General features: G+C 42.7%; 1 protein-coding gene across 1 annotated transcript; it reads left to right on the top strand.

The window, feature by feature from the left end:
* The first annotated feature begins 7,236 nt into the window (after positions 1-7,236).
* Positions 7,237-8,000, top strand: LOC108938424 (cAMP-specific 3',5'-cyclic phosphodiesterase 4D-like). Its single transcript, XM_018758979.2, has one exon. It carries the CDS (start codon positions 7,426-7,428, stop codon positions 7,864-7,866), a length of 441 nt encoding a protein of 146 aa, XP_018614495.2. The 5' UTR covers positions 7,237-7,425; the 3' UTR covers positions 7,867-8,000.
* The last annotated feature ends 14,995 nt before the right edge of the window (positions 8,001-22,995 follow it).

Here is a 22,995-nt window from a genome sequence, read left to right as displayed (position 1 = left end):
GCGTCCTGGGGCTTGCCCTGTGCCCGATGCCCCAAACCCCTGGCTGTTAAAGCTATTGATGGCGCTCCAATCGGGTCGGGGCGTGTAGAGCAGCGCACAGAGCCCGTTACTATGCAGGTAGGGCCACTCCATAAGGAACAGATATGGTTCTATCTGATTAAGTCCCCTGATAACCCCATTATTTTGGGATATCCATGGTTATGCACCCATGACCCTATTATCTCTTGGAGGGAGGGGAAACTGCTGTCTTGGGGACAGCAGTGTCCCGAACACCTGGAGACATCTTGTAACTCCACATCCATAGAGAGCCCTAATGCAGATCTGCCCCTGCAGCTTCCAAGGGAGTATGCAGATCTAGTGGCGGTGTTTAGCAAACACAAGGCTGCAGAACTGCCTCCTCATAGACCTTGGGATTGTGCTATAGATCTTTTTTCGGGCACTACACCCCCTAGGGGGCGGGTATACCCTCTTTCTCAACCTGAACATCAGGCAATGGAGGCTTATATAACGGAGGCACTAGAAGCCGGATTCATCCGGCCGTCTACCTCTCCAGCTTCCGCTGGCTTTTTCTTTGTTGAGAAAAAGGACGGGGGTTTGCGCCCCTGTATTGATTATCGGGGGCTAAATGCCATTACTGTGAAGTACCCGCACCCCTTGCCTCTTATCACGTCGGCCCTCGAACAGGTTTCCGGTGCTACCATCTTTACTAAACTGGACCTTAGGAGCGCATATAACCTGATTCGCGTTAGGGAAGGGGATGAGTGGAAGACCGCCTTTAGCACCGCCCTCGGCCATTATGAGTACCTGGTCATGCCTTTTGGCCTGGCGAATGCACCTTCCGTATTCCAGGCTTTTGTTAATGAAGTACTCAGAGAACTAATTAATCGCTCAGTATTAGTGTATCTGGATGATATCCTGATCTTTTCTCGGTCCCGTGAGGAGCATATTGGACATGTCAGGGAGGTGTTGCAAAAGCTGGCAGCACATAAGCTGTACGTGAAAGGGGAGAAGTGCCAGTTCCATGTGCACTCTGTGGATTTCCTGGGGTACATCCTAACACCCAACGGGGTCACGATGGATCCACAGAAGGTCTCGGCAGTTCTGTCATGGCCCCAGCCAAAGACAGTAAAGGACCTGCAACGGTTCCTAGGTTTTGCGAATTTCTATAGGCGCTTCATAAGGAACTTCAGTTCCGTTGCAGCCCCGTTGACTGCTCTGTTAAAAGGAGCCCCTAGGCGCCTGACCTGGACTCCTGAGGCGAGTCAGGCCTTTGAAGACCTAAAGAAGCGTTTTACTTCTGCCCCAATCCTGAAGCACCCTGATCCCAAACTGCCCTTTATTGTGGAGGTTGATGCATCTGAGGCCGGGGTAGGGGCAGTGCTCTCACAGCGCCAGGGAAGTCCCCTGAAGCTCTATCCATGTGCGTATTTCTCACACAAGATGTCGCCTACTGAACAGAATTATGATGTAGGAAACAGGGAGCTCTTAGCCATAAAGATGGCCTTAGAAGAGTGGAGACATTGGTTAGAGGGGGCTACGCACCCATTCTTAGTGTTAACTGATCACCGGAACCTGGAGTATCTGCAGAAGGCAAAGAGGCTCAATTCCAGACAGGCGCGGTGGGCCATGTTCTTCACCAGGTTCCGTTTCACGGTGACCTATCGTCCTGGCTCCAAGAACGGCAAGGCCGATGCCCTGTCCCGTTTGTTCGAGGTATCGCCTCAGCTCTCCCCACCAGACACCATCTTGTCCCCGACGCAGTTTGTGGCTCCTATCCGTTGGGCTTTATTGGACGATATCCAAGCAGCCCAACGTCAAGAACCCGGTCCCAACGAGCAGCCCCAAGACAAAGAATACGTCCCGTCCACTGTTCGGTCCGAGCTCCTACACTGGGCCCATGATGGTCCAAGTACAGGACACCCAGGGGTCAACCGAACCTTGAAGCTTCTCGCTGAACGCTTCTGGTGGCCATCCATGAAACAGGACGTACGAGACTTCGTCCTTGCCTGCACCACATGTGCCCAGGCCAAGGTCCCACGGCAGCTGCCAGCAGGGCTTTTAGAGCCACTCCCGATTCCCAACCGTCCATGGTCCCATATAGCGGTGGACTTCCTTACTGATCTTCCGTGTTCTGATGGAAACACCACCATATTGGTCGTCATAGATCGCTTTTCCAAGGCCTGTCGACTGATTCCTCTGAAAGGTCTACCTACAGCCCTGGAGACCGCGGAACTGCTGTTCCAACATGTCTTCCGGCTGTATGGCCTGCCAGAGGATGTCGTCTCGGACAGGGGACCCCAGTTCACCTCAAGAGTCTGGACGGCCTTCTTTGCCCGCTTAGGAGTCTCAGTCAGCCTCTCCTCTGGTTATCATCCACAGTCTAATGGGCAAGTGGAACGCCTCAACCAGGAGGTTGGACGTTACCTGCGGAGTTACTGTGCTCAGAATCAAGCGGATTGGAGCAGATACCTCCCCTGGGCAGAGTACGCCCAGAACTCCCTGGTCCATTCGTCCACAAACTTAACTCCTTTCCAGTGTGTGCTCGGTTACCAGCCTCCGCTGTTCCCGTGGACGATGGAGACCAGTGGGTTGCCAGCTGTGGACGACTGGTACAAGAGGAGTGAGTCGGTGTGGGAATCCGCACATGTCCGTCTCCAGGAGGTGGTATCCCACCAAAAGGAGAAGGCCGACAAAAGGCGTAGGACTGTATTGTACCAGCCAGGGCAGAGAGTATGGTTGTCCACCCAGGATCTCAAACTGCATTTGCCCTCGAGGAAGCTTGCCCCCCGTTTCATCGGCCCCTTCAAGATCCTGAAGAGGATCAACCCGGTTTCTTACCGTCTTCAGTTGCCCTCGCATTATCGTATCTGTCCCACGTTTCATGTTTCGCGCCTCAAGCCCCATTGTGTTTCCGCCCTGCAGAGCCCAGCAGTTGCTCCACCTCCACCGTTGGATGTGGATGGTTCTCCTGCCTACTCCGTCAGGGCCCTCTTGGACTCCAAACGGAGACGGGGTACGCTGTACTATCTGGTCGACTGGGAGGGCTATGGGCCGGAGGAGCAGTCTTGGGTACCAGCACGGGACATCTTGGACCCAGCTCTTATTGAGGACTTCCATGAGTGTCATCCAGATCGGCCTGCTCCGCGACGGCGGGGGCGACCGCCTACCCGCCGGCGTTCTGCGGCTGGAGCCGCCCCTGGAGGGGGGGGTACTGTCACATCCCACGGGGTCACTGCCCCTCCTGGTCAGAGGCGGCGCCACTCAGTGCCGCTAGCTAACGCTCACCTATCACCTCACAGTCTCGTAGGACATGGAGGTATAAAAGGAGCCAGCGGAGCAGAACTAGTCGCGGATTCTTAATCAGCAGTTCTCTTGTGCTTCGTTGGCGATTGGTAGTCTCTTGTTCCCTCAGTTTGTTTTCTAGGTGTGCATGTTCCAGTCCCGAGTGCCCGTCCCGTCAGTTCCTGCCCCTTGTTCTTCAGTCCTGGTCCATCGTTCCTGTCCGGTATTTCGTCACGTCTCAGGGTTGCGGTCAGACTCACAGATTAGCGTTTCACTGTTCACCGTAGTTCCAACACCGTGTGTGTTTCCTGGTCTCGTGTTTCTTGTTTCACTTCCACCGAGTGTCTTACAATACTCACCGTACACGTCTAACCTCACACTGCACGTGAAGTCATTATATATTTCGTCTGTGTTTGGACGTAATAGCAACGCGCGTCCGTGTCGGACTCCCGTCCGGACGCTACACAAAGGGCATATTTCTAAACAGAAAGTTTAAATAAATAGCAAGTTTTGTAAATATATAGATAGCACTTTCACATTTAATGTACTGTAACTTGTACAACATAAGCTACCAGTTTTCATACTCTCTCTATTTTTCTGAATGTAAGATCCAGGTTCCTGTCTAGTATTTAAAGCTAAGATCATTAGCCTGAAAAGAAGCAACTTAAATAAAGCTTACAAGCACCTTACATGAATGAATTAGACTCTAACCTTGAATTTGCAGCACATGGCAGTTACAATAAAATGACATAACATTCCAAGGCAGCTTCAGTTTTGAGTGTTTTGATAATGACTAGGAACTGCTGGATGATGTGGATTCATGGAGAAGAGGCATGCTTCTCTTGGACTAAGTCCACATGGAGGTAAAAAAAATCTTTGGATCTTTGGATAGTGCTGGAATTGCCCAGGATAACTTTATTACCCTAGATTTGGCTTTGCTCAGGGAAACTAAAAGAAGCAGTAAACCTTAAAACACCCTCAAGGTGAAACACATGAGTTTGAATGAGATTGTATGATTTTATAGCTGTGTCTGTTGCTGTTAGTTAACTGGATTTGCCTTCAAAAAGTTGTTGCCTTCACAAATCTGTTCATAACACTTTATTCAAAATGTCATCTACTGTACAAATATGTAAAGTAAGCAAAGTAAGGAGGCTTGAATGTAGCTAACTACATTACATATTAGCATTATTTTTGTTCCTTAGTTGATTATGTGCACCCTGAGTTCATTAAACTCTTGGATTCCTCCTGCATTTTAATAGAATAATGTTCGAGTTTTAGAGCATTGTATTTTTCAAAGACGAAAGCTTTTCAAAGCACTAATATCACTGGTGAATTAATAAAAATTTGAGTATCACTCATAACCTAAGCAGACAGTGATAACAAAACATTAATATTTTTGGCAGCATTTTTTCTCCCCTCCTTTACAGGTTCTGCAGCCAATTCCACTGTAATGAAGAAAGTGGGGAACAATTCTGTCAGAACTGAAGCAGTATAAATCACACAGATGACAGAGCCCATTTAAAACTTCATTTATAATGCAAGCCAGAGTGCCGGAGTGGAGGGTGGTAATACCACACAGTTGTTAGTGTGACAGCTATTCACAGAATATCTCTTAGTATCCTTGGTTTTTTAAAAAAAAAAAAAAAAAAAAACAGGTCAGGACCAGTTCCAATGACACAGCGAAGGGAGGGGATATGTTTTATGGGGAGAGCTGTGGGAAGCGGTGTGCTTCATGCATTAGGTCAGGGTCACCCAGTACAATGCTGTCTGGGACAAGAGTGGGAGGAAGGATTCTAGTTAAAGAGAATTCTTGTAAATTCCACCTGATAACCCCCCTCCCCATCGTGTCCTTTCACCGGTCCCAGCGCACACGCTGTCCGTGTAATGGAAATACCAATACCCAGGAGCGAGGCATGGTTCTCAAGTGCATCTCATACCTAAGCCTATAGAACAGCCGCGTACTAACACAAAGACCCCCTTTGGTATGCAATTTAAGAGGTGTCATGCTGAATGAAAAAAGGGAAAATATAACAGCAAAGGCAAGACATGGACGTAGAAAGAAGGTTCCCAGGCTTCCCTCTAATGAACAGAATCAACCTGGCCTGTCATCAAGGATGTGATATTTAACCTTTCTCCAGTGCTGCCCTGTCTGAAGAGACAAAGCGATGTAATGGAAAGGTCAGAAAGACTTTGGCATAAAAGCTTGTGGGTGGTGCACATCCTTTGCACCGCATAAGAGTCCACATTACGGTAGTTACAGTATATCTGTTAAATATATACACCGTGAGTATATATTTGTATGAGTGTACATGTGTCTGAAATACATAGCATAAAATTCTAATGAAAACCATAGAAATTGTGAGAAAAAAATAAATATATTTTGACAGAATTAATGCATTCCTGTTGTATTCATCCTTTGCATGTACCGTATACAGCTCTGCGTGTTTTAAGCGGAAAATCATTTTATTTCGGTGTCCTCACACATCATATAGTGACATGTAAAATGCGGAAGCATGCGCTCTGTTTAAAAGCAGTGTCTGTGCGCGCAAGTGTTTTAAGAGCAGATCACAAATGGCAGTGCAACTGCAGTCAAAGATTGACTTCTCTCGGGAAATGGGGATAACACGCTCCTGGAGAGCCTCATCGAAAGAGGGAGTCCATTCAGGCATCCCTCATTCTGCCTTGGAGCTCTGAGTGTTTGGTGGTCTCCCTTTTCCTGCATGTAATAATTCTGAAAGCAGCTGAGACGGAAGGAAGCCACTTAACTGACTGAATTTCCTCCGTATGAGGTTTGAAGCGATTCAGCGATATCCACTGTGCAATTTCTTCATCATAGCAGTCAGTGTGATCTGTGGTTTCCTCACCCATTGCATTTCATTTAAAGTTCTAACAAATTTCTCGCATTTTCTGGGATTTTATATCACGTTACGTGTTTAACGTGTGCAAGGGGAAGCCGGACCTTGAAAGGGGGAAATAAATGGAGATAAGCCTTTGATATCACAAATCCAGCACCATTTCATGGAAACGCTTTCTGGTGTGGGAAACGCTGGCTGTCGGCACTGGTCTCTCAGTACTGCTCAAGGTGCTGTTTTCTTGACTGCTTCGTTAGCAACATTCTGGTGTTTAAAAAAGGAATAAAATATGAATAACTACTGTATAGTCCCCAATGCATCCCTTGCACTTCACTGATGACCTTTACATAGCCCCTGCTTTATTAATTTATTAAACACAGCGATGATAGGTAATATTTAATGAGTTTGGCTGTGCTTCGCATAACATTCCTGCCCTACATCCTTAAGGCCGAAGAGGAGGACAAGTGACGGCATCAGTTTCCTCCATTCGCTGGATTTACATTGATATTCTGACTTTCGATATTTGGTGAATATTTTAGTTTGTTTTCAGACACACATGATGCACACTTTAAGGTATGTGTCCTCCTTTGGGTTAGGAGGTTCACCTCTTCCTCAGTGATTTTTGTGTGTGTGTGTGTGTGTGTGCTGCATGGGGTGGGGGTGCTGCAAACAGCCATTTGGGTGGAAGCAGCCGTCACACCCATACTTTGTAGGAAAAAGAAGGTGTGATCTGGGAAGATGGCAAACGTTTCATGAAGGACACACGACTGCAGGCGAAAGGGTAGAAAAGCAGATGGGACTCTGGACGTTTGCTGATATTTAGTAGATGACAGTTAATGGGCAACAATAAGAAATGACCCGTGTGAAATGAAGACTATCAGCACGAGACATTTATTATTATGTGAAGGACCCTTCCTGCTAAGTACATCTTTTACTCTCACATTCACACTTTTTTCGTGACGAGGGACATGTTGAAAGAGTTAATTACACCCAAATAAACTAGAATTCCTTTAAGTGCTGAGCAGCCGGCGGCTGAGGCAATTTTTCGAGGAGTAAAAAAGAAAGTTTCGAGGAATCCATCCGAAGTTGTGTTTTGTCGTGACGTAATTATACTTCTTCGAGCTGTCCAACTTTTCGGACCTTGTGAGTAACCCGCCAAGCAGAGGTGGAGCAGAAAAAGACAAGAAAAACGAAAAAAAGCGTAACTGTAACACAAATAGGGATCATTGCTTTCGCGCTCCGCGCCGCTCGGTGTGCCGCGGGTTACTGCGCCTCGAGCTCCAGCCTCGCGATGGATGGGACGGAGAGCGCGCGCGCCGGAGGGACAGCAGCAGCCGCGGTAGTGGTGGCGGCAGCGGCGGCAGCCACAGCAGCAGCAGCCCTGGGCGCGGGCAGCGGCAGTCACAGTCACGGTCAGAGTCACAGTCAGAGTCACAGCCACAGCCGCGGCGGTGGAGATGCGAGCGCTCCGAAGCATCTGTGGAGGCAGCAGAACCCGTCCTCTCTCCCTCCGCACCTCCACCACCTCCACCTCCACCTCCTCCACCAGCAGCAGCAGCCGCTCGCAGCCAGGAAGCACCACCGGGTGAGACAAAGAGGATTTTCCGACACCGAGAAGTACCTGTGCCCTCGAACCATGGACCGGACCTACGCGGTGGACACCGGACACCGACCCGGCTTGAAGAAATCCCGCATGTCGTGGCCGTCCTCCTTCCAGGGACTTCGACGGTGAGCCCTGCGCCCTTGCCTTTTGTTTTGTACTTTGAAATACTAGTCAGTGAGCGCGGTTGAGAAAGTGAGAAGCCAGCAGGGCGTGTGCGGATGAAGGATGAAAAGGACTCGAGCGTCTCCGAGCTGCCGAACCGACGCTCTTAAAACTAGCGGCGGTGTTTCTGTTTGGGTCAATGGAAGGCGAGTCGCTGGGCGCAGCGGCTGAAACAGTACAGTGTTCTCGGTGGAGCCGGCGTCGACCGCAGTCATGCCATGGCCCATGGTCATGGAGCGGCTTTTGTGGTACCGCCCGGCACTGAGGGGCTGCACTCGCTCGCCTCGCGGAAAACCGCCGAACACTCGCGCGGGACAATGAATGCGAGTCAGTCAGCGAGCGGGAGAAGCAAAGTGGGCGCGCGGTTACCTCGATTGATTCATCGACACCTTTTCACTGTTTAAGGAAAGAAAAAAAACGGAGCGGCTTCGCGTGGCGAGGAGATAAAGTGCGCCAGGGCACCGCTCGAGCCGGTCTCTGTGTGTGTATCTGTGTATCTGTGTATGTAGGAGTCCAGGCTCGCGCTGAATTACTCTTCTTCACACCCGGCGGTGCTTTCTTTGCTCGTCTGTAGCTGTCTTTTCTCGCACTCGTGACTTATCGCAAACTTAAGGTTCCCGCCGCAATACACATCAGTGCAATACCTGGTTCTTAAGGTCTTTTTTTAAAAAAAAAAAAACCTAGCGGTGTCTTACATCATTACAGAGTAAATAAATGTGCGACGAAGTGAGTTTCCACACACGCGCGCGCGCTCGCGCACGCACACACACAATCGAAACTGGGAAGAATTGACGGAGCGTATCCGGATTTCGGAGGGTAACTACAAGGACACCTTGGAGCAATAACAGTGTGTTATATAAATCATGCATAACTCAAACTGTAAACGTCAAATGAAAAGAGCCCAGGAGCCGCACTGAACGGTGCACTCTTTCTTTGCACACACCCTGATGAGTGTGGAACACATGATGATCATGATGATGATGTGTGTGTGTGTGTGTGTGTGTGTGTAGTTTGACCCGTTAGTGCACTTTTGGGTGATAAAATTATCGAAAAAAGGCACTGCAGGTTTTGAAGGGCGCTTTACTGGCCATTGTTCGTGCTCTGACTCCAGCATCTTTCATTATGGTTATTCATTATTCATACATGATCCAGAATACAATTAGGAAGACTGTAGAGGCCACCTCTTAAAATCATCATATTCAATAGCAGCAGGGTTGGACTGGGAGGTCAAACAACTGACATAGTTTAAAAAATTAAAAGAAAAAATGGGAAATGAAATAAAACTAGGCCTGCTTAGATTGGGGCTATTCCTTTCCCATATTTTTACACTTAATCATGACTGAAAGATCTGCAGTTTAGTTTTACATTTATTCATGTAGCTGATGCTTTTCTCCAAAGTGACTTACAGTGTTAAGGTTACAGTTATTACAAGCTTACAGTTATTTATCCTTTCATGCAGCTGGGGAATTTTATTAGATTAATTTAGGGTAAGTACCTCGCTCAAGTTTTGTTGTAAGATTATGGCCTCTGAAAGATCCGATTTTCTTTGAAGGGGTATTTCTGTTGCATGCCATTATGTGACATAATTAGCCCATTAATGTAATTATATGATAAATTATTTCGGAAACTGATACTGTAACCTAGATAGAGATATAAACAGACCATTGTCTATTTTCTGAGAAGCGTTCAGCTCAGTATTCACTTCAAAAACGTGAAACTGATGTATAATGATGCTTTTACAACAGTTCTAAGTACTGGATGATTTTTCATCCTTCTTAATAGTTCACGTCCTTTTTTCAGGATCAAAAATAGTTTATATGATTAACGTATGAATGCAGCAGGCTGCTGAAACACTATTCCTGAAGACTGCTGTGTGATATACTGTGGGGTTGGTGGCTTTGATGCATGTTGTGTTAAGTGAAGACACATGTGCGGGCCAGTTGCCATGTGTGTTTGCATTTCTCCATCTGCCAGCTCAAGGCAATCCGTGTACTTTGAACAGGCATGCGATGCCATGTGTTAATGGCACTCCAAATGGAGCTATGATACAGCAGGGGACAAGGACACCCGATCGATGACTGCCACTCTTTGTCCAAAAGTTATATATATGCGTATTAATAAGTGCGTAATTCAAGGAAAAATACAGGTGTAGTCAGATTTCAGCTGATAACTGCCTTTTCTGTGTTAGTGAATGCTGATTACGTGTCTCTGGTGATTATTGCTCTCTTTTGTTGCGCTGGTGTCTCTAGTCCTGTAGGATTTATTCTGCAGTAACCATATCTCTTTAAGATACAGTGTGAAACTAAGGTTTTTTAGTAAGGTCATTATTTTCCATTTTCGTAGTACATAATCCATAATATAGTATTATTTAGGCAAATCAGTGGGGGTTCACTACCTGAAATACCTAGAGGGTTGTTGTGGGTATGAATCCCCAGCCAGTGATTCAACTGACCAAACAAGGATACAATGTGTTGTACAGAGATTTTGCGCCTTATAATCGCTGGATGTGTCCATGGATGTAGTGTCTAAATGGCATAACTGGAAGGCCACAGATTTGTCTGTTATTAGTTTATGCACACACAAATATCAACTTCAGACTGATCACAGGACCATTGATAATTTGTAACTTTAAATAAGTCTCTGCGAAATAGAAAGTAAAGAAATTAATTTGTAAGTCAGACCACTGTTTCTCCAAGACCATGTCTGATCTAATATTTTAAGGGATTAAGCACTTAAAAAGACCTTTTTTTAATTTTCCAAAAAAACAGCCTTGTGACATTTGTCTTAGAATTATATGCAATGAAAAATACAAAAAGACTTGTAAGATGGCTGAGGCCTTCATTTAGCTAAGAAACAAGCTGGATCTCAAGGATTATGTTTCATACTTTGCAAAGTGGTTCGGAGCAAGTTACTGTTGTGTTTCATCCATAATGGAAACCAGCTCAACTGATAGCGTTTCACAAGGGCATGAAGTGAACACAGCACTTTCAGACCAGTAGAAACAAACAGCCTTTTCACTACCCCGCTCATCTCTGAGGAGCCCTCACTGATCAGCTAGTAGTAAAGCAGTAATACATGTGAATCCCACTGATCAGTCCACCAGCCCTCCACATGATATATCGCTCCTTATATCAAGAAATCAACAGTTGCTGATAACCATTCCTGTAATCACACAGAGGGCTGGCAATCTAAAAAGGCCGTGTGAAATCTAGGCCATCCAATAAGGAGTTATGTCTTTTACATGCAGATAAAATCCCACACAGTTTAAGAATTTTTTTAAAAGCCTGTCCCTCAAGCCAATAATAATATAGTCGTGATTGAGTTGAATGTCATACATCAGTAAAGCACTTGAGAAAGGTGAAATTGGCCTGTGTGTCCAAAGTGTGCCCTCATCTTTTTATTCCTATATATGAAAAACCTCTGTAATGGTTATACTGTAAGAGAGAAAAAGTATTATTATATATCTGCACCTACCTGAGGAGCCCATTACGAAGACAATATTTGTAGGGTATATAACTTAATAGGTGGCATAATGACTGCCAAGCCTCAGAGCTGCAGCCATCAATTTTCTTTTATGAGTGTTGCTGTACAAACACTTGTAAATCTTTCCACATCTCTCAGAAAACATTTTTATGTCATTTTCAAGGCTAATTACATGTGAGAAAAACATTTCTGTAATACATGATTGACAAAGTAACACAAAAATACTTTCTATTTTAGAATTTTTCATACCCCTTGCCAGGTTTGATATGACAGGGAAAAAAACAGCGATAACAGTTCCTTTGCATTTAAATTAATAAAAATAAACTCATCTGCTGTACTGAAGTAGTGCACCTTGCTTTGTCTTTCCTGAACATTTAAGGTTCTTAAAAATGGGCATGTATACTCTTCTGAATCACACAGTTTGCTTCATAACTATGCCTTTTTTAAAGTATCCTCTACAACATTGTATCAGTTCCGGTGAAATACAACTTTTCTACGCTTACCGTATGAGTATTTCTAAATAAAACATATTTTTGCAAGGCTGCTTGTGGCCTTATTAATATTCATCCTTAACACGAGAGTGGCAGGAGGAAAAGTTACTCTTAGCTGATACCTTCACAACTTGTTGATTCTAAAATTTTTCTTTTCCTATGGTATACTTTCATCTATTGAATGAAGTAGTGATCATTCTGGTGTTGAAAATAACAGGAAACAAAGCAGGAAAACATGGAGGAACAGTATTAAAGTTCCAAAAATGTGTTTACGAAGTCTCCTGTATGAAAAGTGAAGAAAATAGACTGTCATAATATTTAATATGGAGGTGAAAAGGACTGTTCAGGACCTACAATATGAGCCACCCCTCAGTGCCAATGGAAATTAATTTCTCTAAGTAAAGGATTCAGCAATAATGTTATGCTAAGTAATGTAATTAAAATACAGGACATACATGGCTTGTGAGTCTTCTTGTTTCCTTCTTGTGACTTTTTACAGCCAATTTCTGCATGCATTAGTCTTACGGATGAATGAATAAATTAACAGATTCATCAACATGGCTCTAGTGAAATACAGTACATCCTGTCTGAAGATGAGCCAAATCATAGTAAGAAAGATGAAATATTAAAGGATAAAATAGGTGCGAGCATTCCTCTTGAAGTGTTTATTTGTCAGACCAGCGTGCATCTGTTTCATTCTGAAATCATGGAGGCATTCAGAATCTGCCAGGAGTGTTTTGGTCCTTGGAAAGTGGTCTTACAAAACTTGCATTGTATTGGTTAATAAGTTCTTCTCTGTTCATCAGAAGCATATGTTTGGGATTTTGTAAGCATCCAACCCATTCAGTTAGCATTTCTAATTTTTGCAGAGCAGATGGTATAATGTTTCTGCCTTTCATTTAAGGTTAAAAAGAACATGTAACTGTGTATTCATGAGCAGCAATTTTGGGAAACTGATGGATGCATCAGCTTATCAACTAGAAAGCTTTCAACTCCTGTGTGTATGATAGATTCATAGCCTCTAAATATTTTGTAACCTGACCATTGACAGTGGTGGCCAAGAGTATCATTGATTGATTGTTCACTTAACTTTCCTGTTACAGATTTAGCATTAACTTTGCATACACTATAAGCAAGCTCATTGCACGTGCAGTTAAGCAAAACTAGCTTTAAAACACTGTTGTGAATATTAGTGATACCCTTCAACTTAAACACACACAAAACTGTTGTATATTCCGTTGGCTAAATATCTGTAGAGTTGTGTTATTTTTGTAAGTTGGATAAAGAAGGCTTTTCTCTCCCTTCGCTGTTGTAATTGACATTAGTAAAGCAAGGCCTGCTAGCATTTAGCTCCTCAGACATTCAATAGCTTCTTTGGCCTTTTCTGTCAAATGGTTTAGAGGGCCTGTGCTGGTATGTGTCTGTAATACGAGGCATAGCCACATGTTTTTGTATCCAGTTTCCTTCATGCATACCAGTGAGAAATAATGACAGAAAAAAAATAGAGCAAACACATGTTTTCTTTCTCTTTATCATCGGTTGGCTCACACATGCTCTTCACATCAGGGATTCATTGTTCTATTTTGAGGGTCAGTTTTGTTGTCCCCGTCAGTATTCCATACTTTATCAAGGTTAATGGATTCTAAAGGATGAGCAAGTCTTGTATGTAGTCATATCCAAGGAAACATTTTAACGATATCCAAAAAGTATTTTATGAGGGTTGACAGCTATTCTTTATGTTCAGCTTAATCTATTAGTCTAAGTACAAAAACTTTAGAATTTTCCGGTCACACTTCTATAGATTACTTAGCTTCAACAACCTTGATAACTTTTGTGTTTTAAAACATACGTACACACTCAACAAAATGTAGGAACATGGCAAAGATCCTGGTTTTGAAGATGTTCATGTTCCCTTAGAAGAACAGAGAAACTCAATCAAGGATAATGCATCCCTTTAGATGTACTCTTGTCTCTACAGTTTTTTAAGTTTCAGTAGTAGATTAAATTGCTGCAGACAGTTTAATATGTGTTAAATTTAATTGACAATGGCAAATATTTATAATGTGAAGGTAATATGTTTCTTCACCAATAATGTTACATCACCCAGGGCACCAGATTGCCTTTGACATTATGTGAGAAAGTGTGTAGGAGTAAACAGTATGTAATAACAGTTAATTCAGCTTTCAGTTTGTTAAAATAATGAAACAGACAAATTAAGAATCTTTGAAAACGGATTTTAGTGGTGCAGACAAAAACTTATTTTCAAGAGTATGTTAATACTGCCCAATAAATAAAATGGGCTATAACTTTGAGTCATTACACTGGATGATATTTCTTCTAAACCTTTAATTGCCAGTAGCATCAGGCATTCTGACATTTGTTACACGCTATATGGATTTTACTTTACAAACTTCTGAGGTGCAAATGAAGTCTGCATCAGTTATACGATGTGCACAGTCAAAAGTGTTTAAACAAATACTGAGACACACATGAAGTCTTACAAGCCATGTACTAAATGTCCTTACAGTATGACACTGCAGAGCTGAAGTCCAATGTCTCTTGCTGTTTGCTTTCTTGTGGAGAAGTAATGATCAGAAAGTGTGTGATAGTGTTATGGCAGTTTTACTAAAACGAAGCCTGGCACCTAGCCCACATCGATTTCCCGGACTGATTGCCACACATGGGGAGAAGACTCCTTTGGAGATCTTGCTGGCCCCGGATATTGCTTGCCCAAATAGAAATGATCCCTTTTCTATCCCTTCTCTGTCTGGGCTTATTTGGTAAAAGTTTGGAGTTTACTAACTAAATATTATGGAAAGACATCTGACCCTCTTTATGGAAGACAAATACGTAGAAAATTATAACACCTATTAGACTGTAGAACTAAGAGTATTTAAGACATATGGCTAGGTAGCCACTGGTAATGTATTCGTAAAGTTCCATCGTTGTAGTTTGGATCAATGTACTTTGCAAATTATTTAATGAGTAAAACTTCTTTGAAAACAAAACAAAAAAAAACAAAACCCAAACAAAAAACAAGATATATAAATATAACATGTATGACGGCAAAGTAGGACAGATGAAATAATTTCCTCTTCCACTTGCAACATTCGTATGTATAGCCTTGTTGATGTATGATGCAATATTTGTTTACCAGTAGTCATACAACAAAGTAATTTCATTGCTGTCAAAACATGTCAAAATGTTCAAAAATTTGATGTATTTTGACCCAAAACCCACTCTTTTTAATAAAAAAGTGCCACTAGTGGTTTCAGTTAAGAACCTGTAATGGTTTAAGTTAAGAACGTCCAAAAGACCCCATAAATGATCCTCCGTTGCATGGAGCAGATGGACAGTTCAAATAATAAGATGGCAGTCATTCTAGTAATTGTAGGAGAACACAGTTGACCCTAGAAAATCACTATATTACTGAACAAGGATTCACAGATCATTCCATTCTGCAGAGCCATCTGGCCCTCTAAGATTATTTTGAGACTTGTGTCTACAGCATGATGTTGTAAGATACAGTACTTGTAATAATATGGTCTAAGGAGCAATATTGTAACAACTGAATTGGGTTTTGTTATGACAGGACTCAGTGGACTTTTTAATTTTGATTCAGTTTGTTACAAATGTATATTAGTGAAATACTAGAGAATTTTTCAAGATTTTTGCACTTTTAATCAGTGATTTGCTGCTTTATATCACACTCTCGGGGGTGCGGTGGCGCAGTGGGTTGGACCACAGTCCTGCTTTCCGGTGGGTCTGGGGTTCAAGTCCCGCTTGGGGTGCCTTCCGACGCACTGGCGTCCCGTCCTGGGTGTGTCCCCTCCTCCTCTGGCCTTATGCCCTGTGTTACCGGGTTGGCTCCGGTTCCCCGTGACCCCATATGGGACAAGCGGTTCTGAAGATGTGTGTGTGTATCACACTCTCTAGCAGTTCATAGCCATTTACATTACATTTAGCAGTTGCTTTTCTCCAACCCAACTTCCAAGGAACTCTGTGTAATGTTATCAGCCCACACGCCTCATTCACCAAGGTGACTTACACTGCTAGATACACTACTTACAATGGGGTCACTCATCCATACATCAGTGGAACACGCTCTACCTGTCTCAGTCTCACACTATGGGTGAACCTGAAGAGCATGTTTTTGGACTGCGGGAGGAAACGAGAGCACCCAGAGGAATCCCACGTAGACATGGGGAGAACATGCAAACTCCACACAAAGTGCCACCCCACGGTCTTCCAGTTCTTCCAATTCATGTGAGAATTCTCTAGATTAGTTGTCAGTAGCAGTAAAACAGCTGTAGAACAGTAAAACAGATGCACAGTATTTTTAGTCTGCTTCTGTAATTACTTTTACTCTTACTGTAATTTCCACTTTTAAATAATTTTGGCTATTTGCTAATGTAATAATTGCTACGTGTTTTATTTATTGTTATATTCTTCTGTATGCAACATTTTTTATTTGATACATATAGTGTATTCTTGGCCATGACTCTTTGCATTATGTTTGTGTGCTAAGTATGTGTATTTGTTGCCAGAAGTAAATGTTTGAAATAAACAGCATACAAGAAGACATGTTTAAAAAGTTGCAGTGTTTCATGTACATGACACTGTAAATGAAGCAAGGAGAGAAACGATTGAAGAAAGAAATTACTTGGTGAAGAGAAATTGCAGTTTTTCTTGTTTTAATAGTGTGATTAGTTATACCATGTTATTTTCATTCATTCTGAGATGTAATCCCCGATTTCTGTTTACAATATTCCTCATAAGGTGTGATTCTTCCTGAGCCCATGTTCAGGTGGCCAAGAGAGAGGAAAGCCAGTGTAAAATTAAGGCTGGTATGTAACCCTTTCCTGATGTAACAGTTTCGTAAATAGAAGGGTTTATGCTTTCAATTGAATTTAATTTGGAACTGAAGAATTACAACTATTTGATATATTCTGGAGTTTTCAGATGTATCATAACTTTAAACGCACCCTCTGCTGACAGCAGCTTTGTTTCCCCTGTCATCTCTTCCTCCTCTCCTCAGCTTGGAGAGCCTCTGGCACTGAGGACTCAATAGATTTAATCAGCTGAAACATACATGGCTATGCTTGGCTTGGCTGATGACTAGACTGTATTCTCAGACTACCTGCACTGCAGCAACATTTTTCCCTCAAGACAAACTTGCATATGTCCAAGAGTGCAATCCTTCGATGATTTCTGATAGTATGACTTCATCAAATGTACAACGCTGTCTTCGCACACATACCTTTTCCAGTGCCTCATAGAGGAACACAGAACTGGAAGAAAAATGTGAGAGTGAATACCTTTTAAAGAACTGCAGTTTCTGCTCAAATAAAACCTACCAAGCATGCTGCATGGAGAACTGCACTTGCAGCAGGGCTGCCAGGCTATAATATGAAGACTTCCTTCACATGGCAGAATGCTGTCGCCCACAGCAGATACTCGTGAACTGTGAGAATTCTGGTTGACATGCCTGTAGGTTCCGTGGCCAGTTTGGTCGCTTTTTCAGTAATGAATAGAATGACACTCTCCTCATCATCAGTCACAGTTTTCCTGCCTGTGTACATTCTGCGTTAGAAGTCATAAAATTACAGGACAATATATTCTACTGTGTTAAACATAGAGATGTTACTAGCGTTTCTGTGGCTCTAAGTTCTTTCGAATGCTCTTTGAGTCTCACTGCAGTAATGGAATTTATATAGTGCTTCCAACTATTAATTTACTGTACAGTAAATTTTAGGTTCTTTTGTTCCCAGTATAATCACTATTAATAGCCTGAATTGTGTAATGCAGTTGTACAGCACTTTGCATCATTTTGCTATGAGTGCTGTCTTCTGATGTCATGACACACATTGTCTGAACTGCTTGTCCCATTTGGGGTCACAGGGAGCCAGAGCCTATCCCAGCAACACACGGCATAAGGGTGGAGGGGGAGGGGACACACCCAGGACAGGATGCCAGTCTGTTGCAAGGCACCCCAAGTGGGACTTGAACCTCAGACCCACCCAAGAGCAGGACCCGGTCCAACCCATTGTGCCACCCCTCCCCCCTTCTAATTCTTAACAGACTAATATTATATTCTTCTTATGTTAAACTATTAGACGATGTCATGATAGTAATTTCTTAAAGCTTGAATATTGAGAACCCCAGCATCACAAGCAAGTGCCCTAAACAAGTACCAAGTGCACATGCCATAATTTCAAACCCAGTTCTGCAGGGTTCCACAGGTTCACCAAGGTAAATTTCTGACAGCATTCCAGTCTTAAAAGACCACTGTGACATTGTCAGGGTTGAATGCACATCAGTTTCTTCTTGTGATATAAATGTGAATCATTTTTGCATTATGCTTTTCCCCCAAACTGTCTCAAAAAACCCGATTCCCTGTGTTCATAGAGGTCACTGAAGTTATTTACTTTAGCATTTTGAACACCACCAATCAGATAGCAGCCCCTTACGAATTGGAGGTATGGAAATGTTCAGACTTTGTGTGTGTCTTAAAGGCCCAGTTCTCCACCTGACCATTCATTTCCATTTTATGCCTCTGTCATAGTTGGATAGGTGACCATGAACATCTTACTGTCTTGGAAGATGAACCTAGGTCTCTGTACCACTCTCGTGAACAGAGTTCTTTGCTGAAAAGAATCACTATTTTAATACATCTTTTTGGTCCTTTCTAGTTTGTCTCTGTTCCAAATGGCCTAAGATTACTATTATGTCTCAGTTACTGCTATATATCTTTTAGATACTGTTGGTGGTCATATTAGAACTCCTTATTACTGCTAAGAAAAGGGATTCTACATGGTTCGGTAACTTTCTGTGTAATGGACGATGCTCACTGGCCTTTGGCAAGAAGCAGCACTTTTTATGTCAAGTGTTCACAATCTGCTTGAATTATCCACATCATCAGTAAACACATCAGTAGTTCTACCACCCACAGCATCCGTTGATTTTATGCTGAGGGAACCGAATGCCTCTTCCCGCAGCATCTGCTGAGCTTTGGTCATTTCACTCATTAGGTCCTGTGTGGTAGCTGGATGTATTTATGTTTACCCGTTTACTTGCCAACTATAATTTGAACTGATTGTTTCTGTGTTGTTTACATCTCTACTGAATAGTTTTAATGCTGGTTCTTAATAGACCCTAGCCGTTGAAGAAGGCAGCTAAAGTAACTTAATTAGAGGTTCTGGTGAATCTGCAGCTGTACACATAGTTTTTTCATGTATCACAGAGAGCTGTGATAAGGGGCAGCAGGTAGTGTAGTGGTTAGCACTGCTGCCTTTGGAGTTGGCAGTTGCTAGTTTGAATCCCATCTGTTGCTGTACTAACCATGCTAACCATGACTATTAACCTCTCCTAACCAGATACTTACCCTCAGTCAAGAGAATCACTTCAGCACAATGAAAGAGTTGTCCCCACAAAGTTGCTTGCATTGAATGAGATTAAAACCAGTTCTACATTGACACACTTTGTTTGGGTATAAATTGCAGTAGCAGATATATGGTAACAGTGCATAATGTAATGTATATGCAGTGCAATCTAACAAAGACCTCCAGAGGAGACAGTGTACTAAAATATTTTTCCTCTTTATCTAACAATATCAAAGTTGAAAGTTATAAAATTCAAACACCTAGCAACTAATCTCTTGCATCAGATGTTTTGCTGTCTGTTACACTTCACCAAGCATGGTGATATCACCTCCACAAACAGAAGACATGTCTGAAATAATTCTGAATAATTCAACAGGACTGCCTGCTGGTTACATTTCTGTATGGAAGAGGTATAGTGGACATTAAAAGGATGCTTGAACTGCATTTGAACAGACAAATCCAGCTATTGATTTAGAAGACAATGTCACATGTGGCTTTCAGGAAAACAGAGAAGCATCTTGCTAAAATTCCTGATTATCACATTTTTACAGGATGGAACAGCTGTACAGCTGAGAGATTAAAAACACATTCTTATACACACAGTAATGCAGAGCCACAAATGCACAATTTACTTGTATGAAGGAAGTAACACAAATCTTTATTGCAGTTATGTATGTAACAGTTTAATGAATAAAACCGTAAGTTTAAGACATTAGCAGGCTATTTCCATTAAATGAGATGTTGCATTGCACATACACACACCTGATCTTCACGTCCCTAATTAGGTGATGCTGTAATATCCTGTATTTTCAAGTATTGCAGGTATAAGTCCTAAGTTGAGGCTGTTTATGTTGCTTTTTATACTGGAGGTGAAAACAAGACTCTGGACTCAATGAACAGCAGGCGAGTCCCAGTTGGCTGCACCAAGGACACTAAACTGTATTACACCACACTCGGTGCTATTCTGCTTGTGCTGAAATGTTCTGGTGAACTCTCATGAGGATCCGCAATCAGCCAGGCCTGCAGTGCTTCCTAATGATCTGTGGGAACCAGACAGAAACATGTTTAATTGCCCTCCAATATTCAGAAGCACGTGCAGTCAAGCTCAATAGCTAGCTACATGTGTAGAGGCCACAACTCACTGCTGGATGACAGAAAACATGACCTGTTATGGAGCGGACAGCATTAAATTCTTTGTGTTTCCCAAATGCTGCGGTTCATCCTGCGCCAAGAAAATGACCAGAAGAGATCCAGAACCAGACATTATTCTGGCTTAAGTGCTGTCCTTCCAGAGCCTTGGACCCTGCTGCAGTGCCCCCTGGGGTTTGGAGGAAAAAGCCCCATGTATGCTTCCAGCTCCATCTGTCAGGTTAGATTGTATGATCTGCCACACATTCTGTGGCAGCGCACTGCTTATAAAACATTAAGGAAGTCCCATCTGGTGTCATTGTACACCACCTTAAAGAACAGTACTTTGATAGAAACAAGGATCTGTTTTTTCTATATGGATTGTGACACTGGATTTTGTATGGGGTTTCTCTTGGAATGTACAAGAAGCTTGTTTTTTTGCACCACTTGTAGCGCTTCAGAGTGTAAACATTGTGGATGTAAGCTGTAGCTGATAATTACGAAAATGCGCACACACGCAGTGTCTGAAACCATTTGTCCCGAGCGGGGTCGCAGCCAGCCGGAGCCTAACCCAGCAACACAGAGCACAAGGCTGGAGGGGGAGGGGACACACCCAGGACGGGACGCCAGTCCATTGCAAGGCACCCCAAACAGACCAAACCTGTCACGCCACCGCACCCCCCAATGAAAATGCACATACTTTTTATATTTGCAGTTATCTCTGTTTCATGTGGTAGTGATGGTGGTACTATACTACTTTGTTTGTCATAACTAGAGGCACTAAGAAAAACTTGTGAAATACTGCAGACTGTAACAACCAAGAACATCTTTTCACTGTTTCTGGTGTCTCTGACCTAAGAAGCAGATGTGATCTCTCTGATCTTGGTCATAAGATCCCTTCTTAATGGCACAATCAAGTTAAGGGGAAATGCAGGCCTGTGGTTCACCAGAGCCTTTATAGCAAACTGCCCTTTTGAGAGAGAAGTGCTCACACTCTCAGTTAGACAGGCTCTTTGTTGTTGTAGCAAGAACAACAGAGGTTTCATTTTTCTTGCTTAGTTTTTGGGCAGCCTGTTTGAGCTCCTTCTGGAGATCATTGATGAAATATGATCAATGCTTAACTTGCCTGATAAAATTAACCTGCTCACTGGAAAAATTTCTCCAATAATAAGGCCTACATAATGTGCCATTGAACCATGGCTGAGGAATTGCAGCTAGTTCTGCATCGGGTACACGTATCTAACAATGATGGAGTTACATCCAATTAAATCTTTTTTTTCTGACTTAATGCTGAAAACAGTTACTACTGCCTATGGAATATAGCTTTACCCAATTTTTATCATTGTGCCTATAATTGCATTTACTGTCATTCATAATCCATTTGATCACTGAGGAGTCTGGTTTCTTATGAAGCGTGTGGCCAGTATCCCTCCCTCTGCCTTCAGCTTCTTACCTTTTTCCCACTTATTTAACCAATTATAGAACTCTCCAGGTTGAATTAAACCCTTTGGAATTAGCTCAATGGGATGAGGTTGCTGCATGAGTCACTGAGTCAAAGGTGTCCTTTCCATTTCTTGCTCTAATTATGCCTTTTTTGGGAAATGGCAGACAATTCCAGTGTGTGAACTGAAGTTTTTCTTAAGATATGCTAACGTGAAAAATGAGGGCATGTCTCCAGTCCTTGAGAAGCTGAAGTTTTAGCCACTTTTTGTTAAGGCCTGCACTCACAGCTGAAAAGTCTTTTATTTGGATGCGAGGTCCAATTTGTAGAGTGTGTCAGTAAGTTAGTTACCAGTTTGGAAATACCACTTCAGGCTGCGAGAATTAGCCTGCAGAGCTCTGGTGGTCAAAGGTCTTGTGATATGGATCACCACTGTAATTTTATGCATCTTTTATGTAATTTTCACTGGTAATGATCTGCTCTGCATGCATTTGACGTCTGTGATTTGCCACTGAATGCTGATGTGTTAAATATATGCAGCTAGAGAAAAGCTGCTCTGCACACACCTCTACCTTTGTCATGTCTCATAAGCCTTCCATGCTTTAATTTCTTTTTATATCATACTGTATGTGTACAGTAATTGGATTGTTTACATTTATTCACTTAGCAGATGCTTTTCTCCAAAGCAGCTTACAGTGTTGAGGTTGTTATTTACCCATTTATGCAGCTGGGTAATTTGTATGTAAATTTTTCTGTACCTTTTTTTTTTTTAAAAAAAAAAAGGGGGTATGTGATCAGGATTCGTATATTCTGAGTTTTATGTACCTACTCGTGTGATGAACATTGTTTCTTTCCACTTTATGCACCAAACTTAAGTTTTCTTAAAATCACATGTATGCAACTATGTCTCTCTTTCTCCTGATGTAATGCACGCATTGTATTTTCTCTGAGATGTACGTCGCTTTGGAGAAAAGTGTCTGCTGAATGAATAAATGTAATTTTAGCAGAGCAATTTAGGGTAAGTACCTTACTCAAGAGTACTACAGCCAGAGGTGGGGATCACACCTGTGACCTTTGGAGCCAAAGGGAATAGCACTAACCATTATGCTACCAGCTGTCCCAGCCAAATTGTTTACAGTGAAACTAATTACTGTTGATACTGATAAATGAT

Source organism: Scleropages formosus, chromosome 17 (genome assembly GCF_900964775.1).
Source record: "Scleropages formosus chromosome 17, fSclFor1.1, whole genome shotgun sequence".
NCBI classification, from domain to species: Eukaryota; Metazoa; Chordata; class Actinopteri; order Osteoglossiformes; family Osteoglossidae; genus Scleropages; species Scleropages formosus.
This window is presented reverse-complemented; position numbering and strand designations above follow the sequence as displayed.

Excerpts from the sequence above, each read along its gene's own strand:
- LOC108938424 (XM_018758979.2), top strand. The coding sequence starts at position 7,426 with ATGGATGGGACGGAGAGCGCGCGCGCCGGAGGGACAGCAGCAGCCGCG.